The sequence below is a fragment of the Taudactylus pleione genome, unplaced genomic scaffold (genome assembly GCF_031769625.1).
Source record: "Taudactylus pleione unplaced genomic scaffold, aTauple2 ptg000203l, whole genome shotgun sequence".
NCBI classification, from domain to species: Eukaryota; Metazoa; Chordata; class Amphibia; order Anura; family Myobatrachidae; genus Taudactylus; species Taudactylus pleione.
This window is the reverse complement of record NW_028284605.1, coordinates 2,508,444-2,524,801: the sequence shown is the minus strand read 5'-3', so window position 1 is coordinate 2,524,801 and position 16,358 is coordinate 2,508,444. Positions and strand designations below refer to the sequence as shown.

General features: G+C 43.1%; 1 protein-coding gene across 1 annotated transcript; it reads right to left on the bottom strand.

Annotated features, from left to right (window-relative positions):
• Positions 1 to 4,586: 4,586 nt before the first annotated feature.
• CRYBA1 (crystallin beta A1) lies at positions 4,587 to 11,188 on the bottom strand. The gene is made up of 6 exons (XM_088477795.1): positions 11,138 to 11,188; positions 10,062 to 10,126; positions 8,558 to 8,676; positions 7,814 to 7,955; positions 5,155 to 5,297; positions 4,587 to 4,931 (listed from the first exon to the last, which is right to left on the bottom strand). The coding sequence occupies exons 1-6, from the start codon at positions 11,166 to 11,168 to the stop codon at positions 4,784 to 4,786; spliced, it is 648 nt and encodes a 215-aa protein (XP_088333921.1). The 5' UTR covers positions 11,169 to 11,188; the 3' UTR covers positions 4,587 to 4,783.
• Between the last annotated feature and the right edge of the window lie 5,170 nt (positions 11,189 to 16,358).

Genomic DNA, 16,358 nt, shown 5'->3' with positions numbered 1-16,358 from the left:
AAATTTGTCTAAATGGCAACTCTATATGGATACAACTGCTATAATCAGTTTTCTTATTATTTGTTAGTAATTCATTGTCTCTCCGTACACTATTCTAACTAAAAAAATATTCCTTTTACTACTGAACTTCGTTGTAACTTTTAAATGAACATTATAATAGTTTAATTTCTCTTTGAATCTATGTAAAGAATATTTACTACATTTGCATGCCAACCCTTTCTCTATAACACCTAAACAGGGAGCATATCAGGGCAAGAATAATACTAGATACAATTATAATTTTATAGGTATGAACTCCATGTGATTTATCTTCCATTTCAAATCATATTTGATAGTTTTATGTCATCCTTGTTTGATGACGTTTAGATAGCATACAAATTATTGCGGTTGTAATAAATCATTAGTCATAGCTTCAATATTTCCACTGCATACATGCAGCAGCATGGATGGTGTAATGGCTAGCATTACTGCCTCACAGCACTGAGGTCCTGGGTTCAATTCCTATAATGGCTATAACTGCGTGGAGTTTGTATATTCTCCCCGTGCTTGTGTGGGTTACCTCTGGGTGTTCCAGTTTCCTCCCAGAATCCAAAAATATACTGGCAGATATATATATTTTGTTTGTTTGTATATATATATATATATATATATATATATATATATGGGGTGAGCGGGTTCGCATTTCTGAAATCCGAACCCCCCCTAGCCCCCCCGATCCGAGGCCAATCCGAGTCAGGTTCGACTTATCCCGCCTGACTCGGATCTGAAATCGAGGCATAATCATCATTCCGGGTCATCAATCGAGTCATCATTCCGCCTTCCGGGTCTCGCGGGTTTTGGATCCTATATAAGGTACCCGCGTCGGCGCCATTTTCTCACTCGGCTGTGGACAGTGAAGAGGGAGGGTGGGAGTTAGGGCTGGCTGGGCTGTGTAGTGTAGTGCAGTGTAGTGTTGTGCTGTGCTGTGCTGTGCTGCGCTGTGCTGCTGTTGTCCATAGGGGCTGTGTCCACTCCTTCAAAGTCCATAGGGGCTGGCTGGACTGTGTTGTGCAGTCAGTTGTCCATAGGGGCTGTGTCCACTCCAAAGTCCTGTGCAGTGTCCCAGTCCTAAAGGGGTGCTGTAGTGTTGTCCAGGGGGTGCTCTGTCCGTCAGGGGTGCTCCCCCCAAGTGCAAAAAAAATAAATATTTTTTCTGTGTTTGTGAATTGTGTGCACTGTGGCTGCACGTGCATCAACAAAGGAGCAGCGCCAAGCGTGCGCCTGTGTCCCATAAGTAAAAGACCGGCTGGCTTGTCCGTTAAAGGGTGCTGTAACCCCCAAAGGGCACTCCAAACAAAATAAAAATATATTTTCTGTGTTTGTGAATTGTGTGCGCAGTAGCCGCACGGGCATCAACAAAGTAGTGCCAAGCGTGCGCCTGTGTCATAAGTAAAGGGCCGGCTGGCTTGACCGTTAAAGGGTGCTGTAACCCCCAAAGTACACTCCAAACAAAATAAAAAAATATTTTCTGTGTTTGTGAATTGTGTGCGCAGTAGCCGCACGTGCATCAACAAAGTAGTGCCAAGCATGCGCCTGTGTCATAAGTAAAGGGCCGGCTGCCTTGACCATTAAAGGGTGCTGTAACCCCCAAAGTACACTCCAAACAAAATAAAAAAATATTTTCTGTGTTTGTGAATTGTGTGGGCTGTAGCTGCACGTGCATCAACAAAGGAGCAGCGCCAAGCGTGCGCCTGTGTCATAAGTAAAGGGCCGGCTGGCTCATTTCTTAAAGGGTGGTGTAACCCACAAAGTGCACTAGTCTCCAACAAAAATAAAAAATTATTTTCTGTGTTTGTGTGCGCCTTAGCCGCACGTATATATCAATATAACATAAATGGAGGACCAAACTTTCTCCGATAAAAGTAAAATAGGGAAAGATCAAGAACCACTTCCTCCTAGTGCTGAAGCTGCTGCCACTAGTCATGACATAGACGATAACATGCCATCAACGTCATCTGCCAAGGCCGATGCCCAATGTCATAGTAGAGGGCACATACAATTCCAAATGACAAAGTTCAGGAAAATGACCATGAAAAAAACATTTAAATCATCTGAAGAGAAACGTAAACTTGCCAATATGCCATTTACGACACGGAGTGGCAAGGAACGGCTAAGGTCTTTCCCTATGTTCATGACTAGTGGTTCAGCTTCACAATGACGATGGAAGCCCTCCTCCCGCTAAAAAAATCAAACGAGTTAAGCTGGCAAAAGCACAGCGAAGAACTAAGAAGATATCACAAATCCCCAAGGAGAGTCCAAGTGTGGTGGCGGTTGCGATGCCTGACCTTCCCAGCACTGGACGGGAAGAGGTGGCTCTTTCCACCATTTGCACGCCCCCTGTAAGTGCTGAAAGGAGCACCCACAGTCCACTTGCTGATATGCAAATTGAAGATGTCACTGTTGAAGTACAACAGGATGAGGATACTGGTGTAGCTGGCACTGAGGAGGAAGTTGGCGAGGAGGATTCTGATGGTGATGTGGTTTGTTTAAATCAGGCTCCCGGGGAGACAGTTCTTGTCTGTGGGATGAAAAAGCCCATCACGGTCATGCCTGGGCAGAAGACCAAACATTACACCTCTTTGGTCTGGCAATATTTCTATCCAAATCTGGACAACAACTGTCTTGCCATATGTACCATATGTAAAGGTGCAATAAGTAGGGGTAGGGACGTTAACCACCTAGGAACATCCTCCCTTATACGGCACCTGCAGCGCATTCATAAAAAGTTACTGTCAAGTTCAGAAACTGTGTCTAAGACCGTAAGCAGTCCAGGGACACCTAAATCCCTTTTTCCTGTTTTATCCAAGGAATCGGTGGATGAGGAGGATGAGGACGACATCTTGCCTCCGTAGAGCCAGTTTGTGCAGGTACACATTAATTGCCAGCTTGTTTTGTGTGGGCCCAAACGAACCAATCATTTCAGCCACAGTCATGTGGCAGACCCTGGCGCTGAAATGATTGGTTTGTTAAAGTGTGCATATCCTATTTATACAAAATAAGGGTGGGTGGGAGGGCCCAAGGACAATTCCATCTTGCACCTCTTTTTTTTCTTTGCAGTATGTACTGTTTGGGGCCTAGTTTTTCAAACTGCCATCCTGTCTGCCACTGCAGTGTCACTCCTAGATGGGCCACGTGTTTGTGCCGCCCACTCATGTCGCTTAGCTTAGTCATCCAGCTACCTCGGTGCAATCCTTTGGCCATAAAAACAATATTGTGAGGTGTTCAGAATAGACTGGAAATGAGTGGAAATGAAGGTTATTGAGGTTAATAATTGCATAGGAGCAGAAAAACCCACAAATTCTGTGATTTTAGCTGTTTTTAGGCTTTTTTAAAAAAAAAATACAGATCCAAAACACAAAACCCAGAACCCAAAACACGGAAGGGTGGTTTTGGCAAAACCAATCCAGATCCAAAACACGAAGAAAGATCCAGATCCAAAACCAAAACACAAATCACGAAAAGTGGCCGGTGCACACACCCCTAATATATATATATATATATATATATATATATATATATATATACACACACACACACAAACTGCAACAAACAATGGGCTGTATTCATTACGAATCGCTATTGCAATTACACATGCAGACAGCCGATTGTTGCATACTGCGCAGGTGTGCGCATCGCAGTGCACGTGTGCGAAGGCTCCACTACGATCCCACTGTGATCACAGTGACCACGCAGACTCATCACAGAGTGATTGACAGGAAGTGACCGTTTGGGGGTGTTGATGGGGGGTAGTCGGGGAAACACAGGCGTGTCAGTGCGTTTGAGCGCAATTACAGGGGTGTGCATAAATTAGCCACTGCGATGGCATACGCAGCTTGAGCTTTCACTGCGTGCAATGAAGTTAGTAAATTCTGAGTAAGATCAGACCTGTTGTAATTGTGTTTGTTGCTTACATTTTTATCTAGCAATGAAATTGTTTAATTTAAATTGTTACATTTTTATCTAGCAATGAAAATGATCTTCATTGAGTTCAACATACAGTATTCTCATTAAATTCAAGCAATTCTAGATATTCAGCATATTTTGAAATATGAAGTAATGGCCACTGTGCTATAGGTGGAAGGTTGCAGTCAGAGACTCATTGCTGTCTAGCAGGTAGTTTGACTTTCGATATGTCTTTGGAGAATTAAACAATTTAATCTTAATATTAAAACTAAGACACAATACTAACAGTGATAAGGTAGTACAGTTACCATTTGATGTTACAATTCTTATTACTACTCCCTGGCACAGGTTTGTACTAGGGGTGAGCGGGTTCGGTTTTACTCGGTTTTACTCGGATCTTTTTATTGGCTATTGCCGAACACGTGTTTTGGATAGCGAATAAAATCGAGCCAAATTTGCGGTAAAGTGGCGATAAGAACCGAGTAAAACCGAGTAAAACCGAACCCTAGTTTGTACATTCCCACTTTCATGGTAAGGAAATCTAACCTACTATTGGAGTAACTACAACACTATCACACACATCTTGTCTCTAAAGAGTATTTGCATGAAACAAAAAGTAATGAAATTTAGATTTTTTTTTTTTTCTGAATTACATTTATTTCTCATTTTCGCAGTTGGTACAATTAAGAAGTCATTTTCCCAACATGCATTCACAGTACAATAAAAGGATTTTGTTTCCTCTAGATTAGCATTAAAAGAGATTGGTAGCACCACAGAGAGCCTGTGAACAGTGACCTCTCGCGAACACGGCAATGGTAAGTGACATGAGCTTCTTGGCCCTTTATTGCTGGATGCGTCGGATAGACTGGATCTGGAAGGTCTGGGCATGTGAGCCCCACTCTCTCCAGTGCTTGTACTCTCCTCCATGGTGGTCGCACTCCAAGATGTATTGGTATCCACGGTAACCGGGATACTGGTAGCAGACCCAGCTGTAAGAGAGAGCCAGCCATAAGGGAGAGAGCCTCATACTTGAGAGTGTTTTGTGTTCTATCAGAGAAAACCTCCAAAATGGGTGCATAGGTGAGAAGGTCCTCTTTGTTAAGTACATATGTAGAGACTGATTGCGTGAGTGCAATAAGCATTCTTTGCATTTTGGTAAACTCAATATCTATGTATCCTGACATAGAACATCTTACAGTACCAAGTACTTACGAGCCACACTGAACTTTCATGGATCCAACCTCGTTGTTGCCCCAGCCCATGGCCTGCAGAGAGGGGTAGTCATCACATATCTCCCACTGGCGACCAATGAAGTTCTCTTTTTCAAAGATGATCAGCTTGGATTCCTTATGGTTCTGCAAGGAGGGTAGCAAGATCGTTTTGGCAGTCACATAATAACAATCCACAAAAGAAGAGAAGAGAACGATTGCAAAATGTTGCCTAAAATCTGTACCAAATGCTGAAATTATGTAATTACATTTATCCTCCTGAACAGGGCTAGCAGGGTGCACAGGAAGTGAACATTTCAGGTTAATTTGGATACAAAATGCAAAAAAAAACTTTCTTCTTGTCCTAGGTGCAAATAGTTACAGCACCGATCCTGAGGGTCAGTTATATCGCATTTCATAGAATGTCTCAAACCAAATACATTGTTCTGAAATAAATGGTGCAACATCTATCTTATAGAAGAGCCATGGTGATCAACAGAAGGCAAATAATGTAGAAGAATAAATCGATTTTAATGATAGTATAATATAGTATTTAGGGGATGGGTACGGGATGCAGGCACTTGGGATCCCGGCATTCAGAATACCGATGCCAGCATCCTGACCAGGCTACAATCCCAACGCCTCCAGGTAAGGAAGCCTAACCTAAGCCCTAACCCTCCCTCCCCGCATCCTAAACCTAACCACCGCCCTAGTGCCTAAACCTAATCCTCCCTCCATGCAGCCTAAACCTAACTCTCCCCCTAGTGTCTAACTCCTGACCCTCTCCCTAACACCAGTACTTACCTTCAGGATCCCAGCGGTCGAGATGCCGGCACCGGTATTTTGATAAGTTATTCCTGATAAGGGATAACGACGTCAGCATTCTCAATGTCAGAATCCCAGCGGTCGGTCTTATGACCGCATCCCGTATTTAGGTATTAATGCACTGTACAACAAATTAATACTTTTGATTTGTTTCCTTTTTAAAAATAGTCTTACATTACTAATTTGAGGTAAAAAAAAACTAAAATGATTTCAGAATGTTTTTACTAGCTCTATATTTTGAGCTACACTACTTGCACTATACTGTATGTACATTAGTAATATAGTCATAGTGAAAAGCTATTTTAAAATAATCTGATATTTTATTGATAGAAAATAAATAACAGTTGTTTTAAATCAATCAATCACAAATAAGAACACAAAACTAAACAAACATACAGCATACGAAACAAACATACAGCATACAAAAGTACTATCTAATATAGTGGCCTATTCATGGGGTGCTTTCTCTTTGCTTGTCGCTTGTTCTCCTCTTCTGGGGCATCTCTTGTCACTGTCCAACAATAGTGATTCACCTACCCTGATATCTTTGTTCCATTGCTGAAATGTCTTGGTGGAATCGCTCACTATGCTTGTCACTCAGTGCACCACAGTTATCTTGTGTGGGTATTTCCGTGAATCGCATATATTTGAATAGGGGAGGGGACAAAAAACTGATTCATTTAATTGGGTCATTAGGTCCCGCCCCCTCTGCGCGGAACGCAGATTGCTGATAAGATTCTCTCCATTTTGTCCACTGCACTAGGAATACCCCTACATCGTCATAAATGGGCTATATCTCGGAACTCAGAGCTAACTGAGAGTTTTAAATGTCATATTCATTCTTTGCATGCTGAAATCAATTAGAAGTAACTATTTTCACATCGGAAACATTTTCATTGTTGTGCAGTGATGTCAGCTGGATGGGAGGCAATCGGGAAGCCGACTGCCTAAATACCGGCAGTCGGCTTCCCGACTGTCTTATCCCGGCATGGGTGAAATGCCGGGCGTCTAGATATAGACGCCCGCATTTCCCCGATGCTGGGAGACCGGCGCCCGGCATCACGATCGTACTGATGCCGGGCGCCACGAGCGGACAGCTGCGGGGGGGGGAGGGTTAGGTTTAGGGCTCCCGGGGGGGACTTAGGGTTAGGCCCCCCCCCCCCCTCCCGGGAGGGTTAGGGTTAGGCTAGGGGGAGGGAGGGTTAGGGTTATGCACCCCCGGGGGGGACTTAGGGTTAGGCACCTCCCCGGGGGACTTAGGTTTAGGCAGCGGGGAAGGGGGTGGTTAGGGTTAGGCACTTAGAGGGGGGATTAGGGTTAGGCACTTGGGGGGGAAGTTAGGGTTAGGCACCCCTAAGGAGGGTTAGGATTAGGGGGGTTAGGTTAGTGGATACTTACCTATCCACGATCGGGATTTCCAGCGCTGTCGGGCTTCCGCTGCGTCGCACTCTGCTTCTGTCGGGCTGCCGCTGACGGGAATCGAACCGCCGGCCATGCGGCTGACGGTATTTCATACCAATTCCAGCTGGATGTATCAGTAACTGGGAAAACACCTGCTTATATTGTTCTTATGTAGGTTTATACAGACTGGAGGTGTTTTGTTGGTGTTCATAACATAAAAGCATATAAGTAAGAAAGGGAACTGAAACAGTTGTTATAAAGAAGAAATAGTACCAGAAATGTTTTTTTTCTTTTAAATCAGTCTTATTATGCCAGGATCTGAGAATAAACAGTACAGTGAACATCCAGTTGCAGATGTACTTTCTGACAACCATATACGTCCAGACATTCTGTCCCACTCCCCCCAGCATAGCACATCATTCCCCTTGCACACTCACAGCAGAACAGATTGGGCGGAAAGACATCAGACGTTCAATGTGATAGGCATTGCTGCCACTCCAGGCATCCCAGCGAGGGTACTCTCCTCTCTCCAGGACAAACTGCTGACCACAGAAGCTTGTGTGCTCATATCCAATCCAGCTGCATAGACAGGAACAATGTAATCAGCAAAGCATGTAATGAGGATGGGAAATGATGATTGCTTTAACCCCAAAGGATATGAATCCACCATACATGATGTTACTAGGTGCTGTTTACTGCTCATCAACTGCATTCTATTTGTCAAGATGAATTCTTTAGAATGTAATTATAATGGCATAATGTGCCACAGACAGGTGTACAGAGTTAATGCACTGAGACAGATTTGTTTTCTACAATTTTACTAAACATCAAAACTTTTTTCCTGTCTCTCAAACTGAAAGTACAAGTTATTATTATAGGCATGGAGTTACAATATGTTCTTTCTCATACTCACCATGGGACATGTACAGAAGCAATACATTTAATACGCTTAAAAAAAACAAGGTTTTTACTCCTTAATGTCATTGTTTAGTTCAAGATTAAGATCATTTAAATGGAAATAACCTGTTTAGTTTTGCACAGTGACATTACATGTAGTGAGTGAGCTGATATCAGATCATTTCCAAACCACATTCTGGAGCCTTTTCACCGCCAAGGTAAGATCATTGAAGTGATTACCAGGGTTTTGCCGTCTGACCAGTTCATGATGTTGCTATACTTACGCTCCACACTCCACCTTGATAGACCTGATGTTGTCAAAGCCACAATCCATGATGTTTGCGCAGGAGGAGCTGAACTCCATTCTTTTTCCTTGGAAGTTCTCTTGGTCATACACTGTAATCTGGAGGAGAATAAGAAGTAATGTCATAGCTGTAGACTGTATAAATGACCTTAATGGAAATGTATCCCTTTGTAGTGATTTCAGGGCCGGATTTACATACAGATTGTTCGTAAGCAAGACACCTTTGATGTACATGGCCACGCCTCCATAAGGAGAGATTGTCATTGGATATAAAAATAATAGCTTGGGTAATATTAACCAATGAATGAAGTGGGTGTGATGAAATGGGCACACTAACATGGCTGATGAGCCCAATGTTCCTAATATAGATCCCTGTGGGTGTATTCCAAGGTATAATTAGCATCCTCTGCTGACATTGAAGTGCCATGCTAGGTCCATATTGCTATGGGAAAGCAGCATAAATAAATGTAAATATGTATTCAATACCCCAAGGTCTCTCTCTCTCTCTCTCTCTCTCTCTCTCTCTCTCTCTCTCTCTCTCTCTCTCTCTCTCTCTATATATATATATATATTATGTATATAAAGTCAAATTCAGTCTCCAGCATAAAGTTCCAGCAGTCACTCTTCTTAGAAAATCCTCTTTCAATTGTCCCTCAAAAAAATAGAGAATATAGTGTCAGAAAAATGCAAATAAAGATACAGGGGATTGTCCTTCTCCTACTTCCTTCTAGGATTATAGGGTCCATCCTCCTTAAATTCCTACTATGGATATTAATTTCTCCGCCTGAAGAATGTGATTCCTATTCAGGTCACCAGTTCCTCAAAAAACTATGGCACTTTCAACATGGCCGATTCCAGGAGGGACAAAAACGTTTTTGTCCCTCCTGGAATGGGCCATGTCGAAAGTGCCATAGAAAAGTGACTGCTGGAACTTTATGCTGGAGACTAAATTTGACTTGTATATATAGACCTTGGTGTATTGAATATATATCTCAGAGAAAGTAGCGCTTGAAACATTGTATTTTTCCTTGTCTAATATTTTATGTGATGGGGACCACATTGATATCAAGCAGCACTTTCATTGTTGTGAGCGCAGGAGTTATAGTATATTTTGAATATAAATATGTGTTTAGTGAATACTGTGCCTTGCTGTTTCTATGTTGCTCTTTTCTATGTAAATCAAATGCAGATAAGAATAATGAATGGTTGTTTTTATGCTGGTGTCATGGTTTCTTGTTCTGGGTGCCAAACAAAATAAACTCTTTTGAGTCACTGGCAAAATATATGATAAACACAAATTGCTCTTTTTAGACAATTTTGGTAATACTCTCCTACACATGATCTCTTCACTGGATCATCTTCAGGATAAATCATTTAGGATTTAATTTACTTATAGTCTCACTGCTGTGCTTTACTTTAAATAACTTTGCTGTTGTTATCCTGACTAGCTACTGTATCCCATGTTGTACGTGATCATCGGATACCTTCCAGGGTCCAAGAGGAACAGGGAGTGGGTTTGTCTGGGCCATTTTTTCAGAGGTGATGTCTTCTACAAAAAAAATAATATTTATGTTATATTTCCAAACCTTATTAAATGGGAAGCTATTCTGTGATATTCCAGCGGTTCAACTCCCAGCATGTTCTGCCAGCCAGTATATTACATTGTAATCCAACTATAGCTGGAGAGATCTATGCTGCTTTGAAATGTAAAATACAATAAATAATTTTTAGACTCAGTTGAAACTTGAAATGATCTAGGCTAAAACCTAATGTTAATGTGTCTTTTTTAACTGTAGGTGAGAAGTAAAACAACTAGAGGTATGTTCTAAATTACATATTTCCATATTTATTTTTTTTCCTTTAATTAATCTATTTTTTGGAAGATGTGGCTTAAAGCTCCGTACCCCACAAGGTTCTGAAATGTTTAAATATTGTTTACAGATTGCAATAAAATATACACATACGTGTGTGTGTAGATCATGGTAAATATGTGTGTGTATGTGTATATATATATATATATATATATATAATGCACCTCTAAAACTATTATTTGCATGTAACAATTACAATATTGTACTTTATAGGGTAAATAATATAATAGCCAGTATCCACTTTCTAATATGAACATCTGTTGTAAATATAGTTTGATAGAAATGCACTGTTCATGAAATTAACCACTGTGCATCTAATTAATCAGAAAAGTGGCCCAGAATTTGAAGGGTGCCCATATTTATTATGAATTAGAATTTTTAAAAATATTGTCACTTGACCGCTGAGTGTCTGTGCTACTTTATAATATCCCTCCAAACCCCTTTGTCCTCCATAAAAATGTCACTTCAGGCTATGTGTCTGCCTTTCCAAGGCCTTTTGCAAGAAAGAAACTCAAGAAGTATTCTTGCACCGAGCCCCCATTATGCCATTCTCAGCCATTTAGTATTATGTAGCAACAGTCAATCAGTAAAATGTATCCTCAGTTTAAAGTTGTGCCACTGCTAGATTGTCTTACATAAAATGTAGCCTGAGCCCTAGAATTGGTTACCTGTTTCAGACATGCACTCACCTCGCTCAGTCTGAACAGTGGGGATCTCCATCTGGCACTTGCCTATTTTAACTGTCACAACCACAGGGTTTATATAGGGAGCTGAGCTACAGGTCTTAATGCCAGCTTTTCACCCAGTGTCAGCACAATATGGGCTGTTCTATTGTCCCCTGCTGATCCCAGCCCTCTTGTCTGAGTCTCATTGCCCAGCACTATGTACATTGCTATCTGCATGAATGAGCCTACTGCTCATGACTTCACTACTCTGCCCAAGTCCTGCGGCCAGTTTTATACAGAGACTATATATAAGATGTATGCATTTTTACTATTCCATTAATATTTTAACCTACGTTGTCTCTACAGATCTTCCTATTTTTATAATAACTTAACAAGGGGTATTGTGTTCCCCTTCTCGCACTTCCACTTTAGGCACATGCGTCCCAGAGTGCCGTTCCCATGGCAATCTGAGACGCGATTCCGGCAGTGATATCGGCAGTCACAGACAGCCGCATCACTTTCAGGGGGAACGGGGAGTCAGAGGAGATCTGTTCTACACTTGTGCAGAACGGATCTCCTCTGCAGTAGCCGGGGGACTGAGCAGCTAGCGTGGTCGAAAGTGATGCAACCTTGCCAGATGAAGCACTTCTGGCTCCGGTCACATTACAACCACGCCAGTTCAGTGCTTAACATGTTGACACCAGAATAACAATATTTGTTTGTTAATTTTTAGGGTTATGCTAAAATAAGCAAAAACCAAATGTCAACATTCTAATGTCGACATGTTAAAGAACAATAAGCAGCATTTTGAAATACAGTAAAGAAATATGCCTGCTTTACCCATCAGATGAGAGACAATTTTTGGGCCTAATTCCCAGATGTACACTAATGGCTCCTCAGCTACGAGTTTGTGCACAGCCGCTGTGCGAAAATATGCAAGTGTCACAGCCGCCAGGATTTGTATTGAGACGCCCACCGGCAGCTTCGCAAATCCAAGTGACTGCATACAAAGACACAGCATTAGTCACAGATCAGTTGATAAGCAACCTTCTAACTCGTAACGGTTGCACAGAATTGCCGCAGGAACTGATAAGCCCCTTAATACTTCTCTAACAAGCCCACTCTTGCTGTCAGATCACCCAGACCAGAACCACCACAGACTCCAGCTGTGAGGATGATGAACCTACTCCCATCACAATCAGAGACTTCTTATCTTTAATTAAGGAAAAGTAAGACCTGTGCTCTCAATTCTTGCTGATGTGCAGCACACTCTTCATACACTCAAAGCTGATGTGACTGAACAGGTCTCCCAGCACACAAATGCTGTACTGAAGAGGTTGGAGGATGTTGTCTCATACCAAGCCTTTTCTGAAGAATACCTTCATTATCTTGCTAATATTGGAGTTGGGTGGATCTGTACATTTAGACCCCTACCTGAGGAAACTGTTCTCCAAGCTGTCCCCAGAAATACCTGAGGAAAAACTACTCCTTGATCATACTGACAAGGCCCTAAAACCCAAAGCTATAAGATCAATCTCAACCCAGGCATGTTATCCTTCACCTCCACTACTACATGTCTAAAGAGACCATCGTGCAGGCTGCAAGGAAACTCCAGAGCTTAATATACAAAGAAAGAACCCTACAGCTGGATCTTTATCCTACCACTCTGGCTAGATGGAGAGATCTTCAACCAATTACATCAATGCTGCAGGAGCACAGCATCAGGCACCACTGGTGTTTTCTCTTAATTCTATTCATGTTTCACCAAAACAAACAGGTCTTTACCAGAAGCCCGAGACCTTCTACACAACGTGGGTCTAGCTCCAAACAATTCCCCAAATTCTGTTGAAGCACCCACTACTTCTCATCCATTTTGAGGCCCAAAAGTCCCCAGAGATGAGAATGGTCTATGTTTTCGAAGTCCTCCAGTTTCCACTGCCTGACTCCTTGACCTAACATCCTCTCCACACCTGGGACACCCTGTTCTATCTTTTAACAATGCCATGGAATGTACCCATTTTATTATTTTTGCCATTCTGGGGTGCCTTAAATAGATTATCTGCGATCTGTCCCATCATACTAGATGCATCATCTGTCCTCCTTTGTATATTGAGAAACTTGTTTTTTGTTTTTCTGTTCTTGTATTTCTTTTATATTTGAAATGGACCCCCTAAATGATGCATGACATAATGAGAACTGTGGTGACCAGCCACTCAGTTTAGCGAGCAGTACATTTCCATCCTCATACATATCTATTATACACTTTCTGTGTTTATTTATTTTTGCTGTCTTTCCTCATCTTGCATAATGTTCTAAATACCTCTCCCCCTACTACCTGACTTTATGTGCTTTCAGCCTTTGCTATGTTCCCATCCCTATTACACCCTGTCAAATACATCTCCTAGACTGCTTAGGAGCAATTTCTATTTTTCTTACTTACCCCCTTGAGTATCTTTTACCCCTTTTACACCAAAAACCGGGTCCGACCCTGGAATTTGAACACTGGTCAATCCCGGGTCGAACTCGGCTTCAGACCCCGTTTACACTGCAACTTGACCCGGGTTATTTCCGGGTTGGCCCCGTTCACACTGAACCCGGGTAATCCCTGCTTTTCTCTATAGAAGTCATTAAAAAATGGTTTTAAGGTCTGACAACGATGGTCACAAAAGGCAACAAAAGAGAGGGGTGGGGACTGATTACAGCATTGCTACAGGTTGCTGTTCTGGCTGTGGCAGGCTGTGTATCAGTCTGCGTTTGTGGCTGCTGGTCAGGCTGTGGTGCAGGCTGCAGTTCTGGCTGTGGCAGGCTGTGTGCCTGCCTGCTTTTGTGGCTGCTGGTCAGGCTGCTGTGGTGCAGGAGGTTAGGCAGGCAAGCGATGGCTTCATGTGCATCTCTCTGCAGGGCACTGACAAATTACATCATCTGCCAGTGCCCCAGAAGCTCCAATCAGCATCTTTCAGAGCTAGCCGGGTCAAATAAGCAGGGTAGCACCCGTTCACACTGCCGCATGACACGGGAACAACCCGTGTTCAACCCTGCTCTCAACCCAAGCAAGATTCCCGGGTAAATAAACCCGGGAACTTTTTCTGGGAGCCGTTCACACAGAGCATCGACCCGGGTCGACCCGGCAATAACCTGGGTTATTCGGTTGGTGTAAAAGGGGTATTATTGTTCCCTCTCATATCCAGGGCCGGCGCTACCATTAGGAAGCTTTAGGCAGCTGCCTAGGGGTGCCGGCACCTGGAGGTCGCTGCTCAGTCCACCTAGCTCTATAATGAAGGATGTCTCTTTGGTGGATACACACGGTCAGATTTTTCTTCAGATCTGAACGATAACGATTTAAAAAATCGTTCAATCGTTCATATCTGAAGGAAAATCTGACATCTAGCATGTCTGAATGATGAACGATAAACGATGCGCGTTCCTGATGGTCAGATAATGATATCTGACATCTGATGTGTTTGCAGTCAGATTTGGACGATTCCATTCATTTTAATTAGGGGTGTGCACCGGCCACTTTTCGGGTTTTGGTTTTGGATCTGGATCTTTCTTCGTGTTTTGAATCTGGATTGGTTTTGCCAAAACCACCCTTCCGTGTTTTGGGTTCTGGGTTTTGTGTTTTGGATCTGTATTTTTTTGAAAAAAAGCATAAAAACAGCTAAAATCACAGAATTTGTGGGTTTTTCTGCTCCTATGCTATTAACCTCAATAACCTTAATTTCCACTCATTTCCAGTCTATTCTGAACACCTCACAATAGTGTTTTTATGTCCAAAAGGTTGCACCGAGGTAGCTGGATGACTATGCTAAGTGACACGAGTGGGCGGCACAAACACGTGGCCCATCTAGGAGTGACACTGCAGTGGCAGACAGGAAGGCAGTTTGAAAAACTAGGCCCCAAACAGTACATAATGCAAAGAAAAAAATAGAGGTGCAAGATGGAATTGTCCTTGGGCCCTCCCACCCATTCTTATGTTGTATAAACAGGACATGCACACTTTAACAAACCAATCATTTCAGCGCCAGGGTCTGCCACACGACCGTGGCTGAAATGATTGGTTCGTTTGGGCCCCCACAAAACAAGCTGGCAATTAATCTGTCCCTGCACAAACTGGCTCTACGGAGGCAAGATGTAGTCCTCATCCTCCTTATCCACCGATTCCTCACCCTCTTCAGTGTTGTGTACATCCTCATCCTCACAGAGTATTAATTCGTCCCCGCTGGAATCCACCACCACAGGTCCCTCTGTACGTTATGGAGGCTGGTCTCCCTGGAAGAGTTGATAATTCATTTTATGAACATCATCTTCTCCACATTTTCTGGAAGCAACCTCCTACGCCTTTCGCTGACAAGGTTCCCGGCTGCACTAAACACTCTTTCGGAGTACACACTGGAGGGGGGGGGCAACTCAGGTAAAATAGAGCCAGTTTGTACAGGGGCCTCCAAATTGCCTCTTTTTCCTGCCAGTACAGGTACGGACTGTCTGACATGCCTACTTGGATGCTGTCACTGATGTAATCCTCCACCATTCTGTCAATGGTGACAGTATCATATGCAGTGACAGTAGACATGTCAGAAATTGTTGCCAAGTCCTTCAGTCCGGACCAGATGTCCAAACTTGGTCCTGCCTGCCCTGCATCACCGCCAGCGGGTTGCTTAGGATACCTAAGTTTGCTGGCAGCCCCAGTTGCTGGAGAAAATGAAGAAGGAGCTGTTGACATGTCACGTTCCACTTCAGCACCTCTGCAGGATTGTGTCGGCCGGAAAGAAAGACACCACATAGGCTTTAAACCTAGGATCGAGCACGGTGGCCAAAATGTAGTGGTCTGATTTCAACAGATTGACCACCCTGGAATCCTGGCAAAGCGAATGAAGAGCTTCATCCACAAGTCCCACATGCTAAGCAGAATCGCTCTGTCTTAGCTCCTCCTTCCCTTTCTCCAGCTGCTTCTGCAAAAGCCTGATGAGGGGAATGACCTGACTCAAGCTGGCAGTGTCTGAACTGACTTCACGTGTGGCAAGTTCGAAGGGCTGGAGAACCTTGCACAACACAGAAATCACTCTCCACTGTGCTTGAGTCAGGTGCATACCCCCTCCTTTGCCTATGTCATAGGTGGATATATAGGCTTGAATGGCCTTTTGCTGCTTCTCCGTCCTCTGAAGCATATAGAGGGTTGAGTTCCACCGCGTCACAACCTCTTGCTTTAGGTGATGGCGGGGCAGGTTCAAGAGTGTTTGCTGGCGCT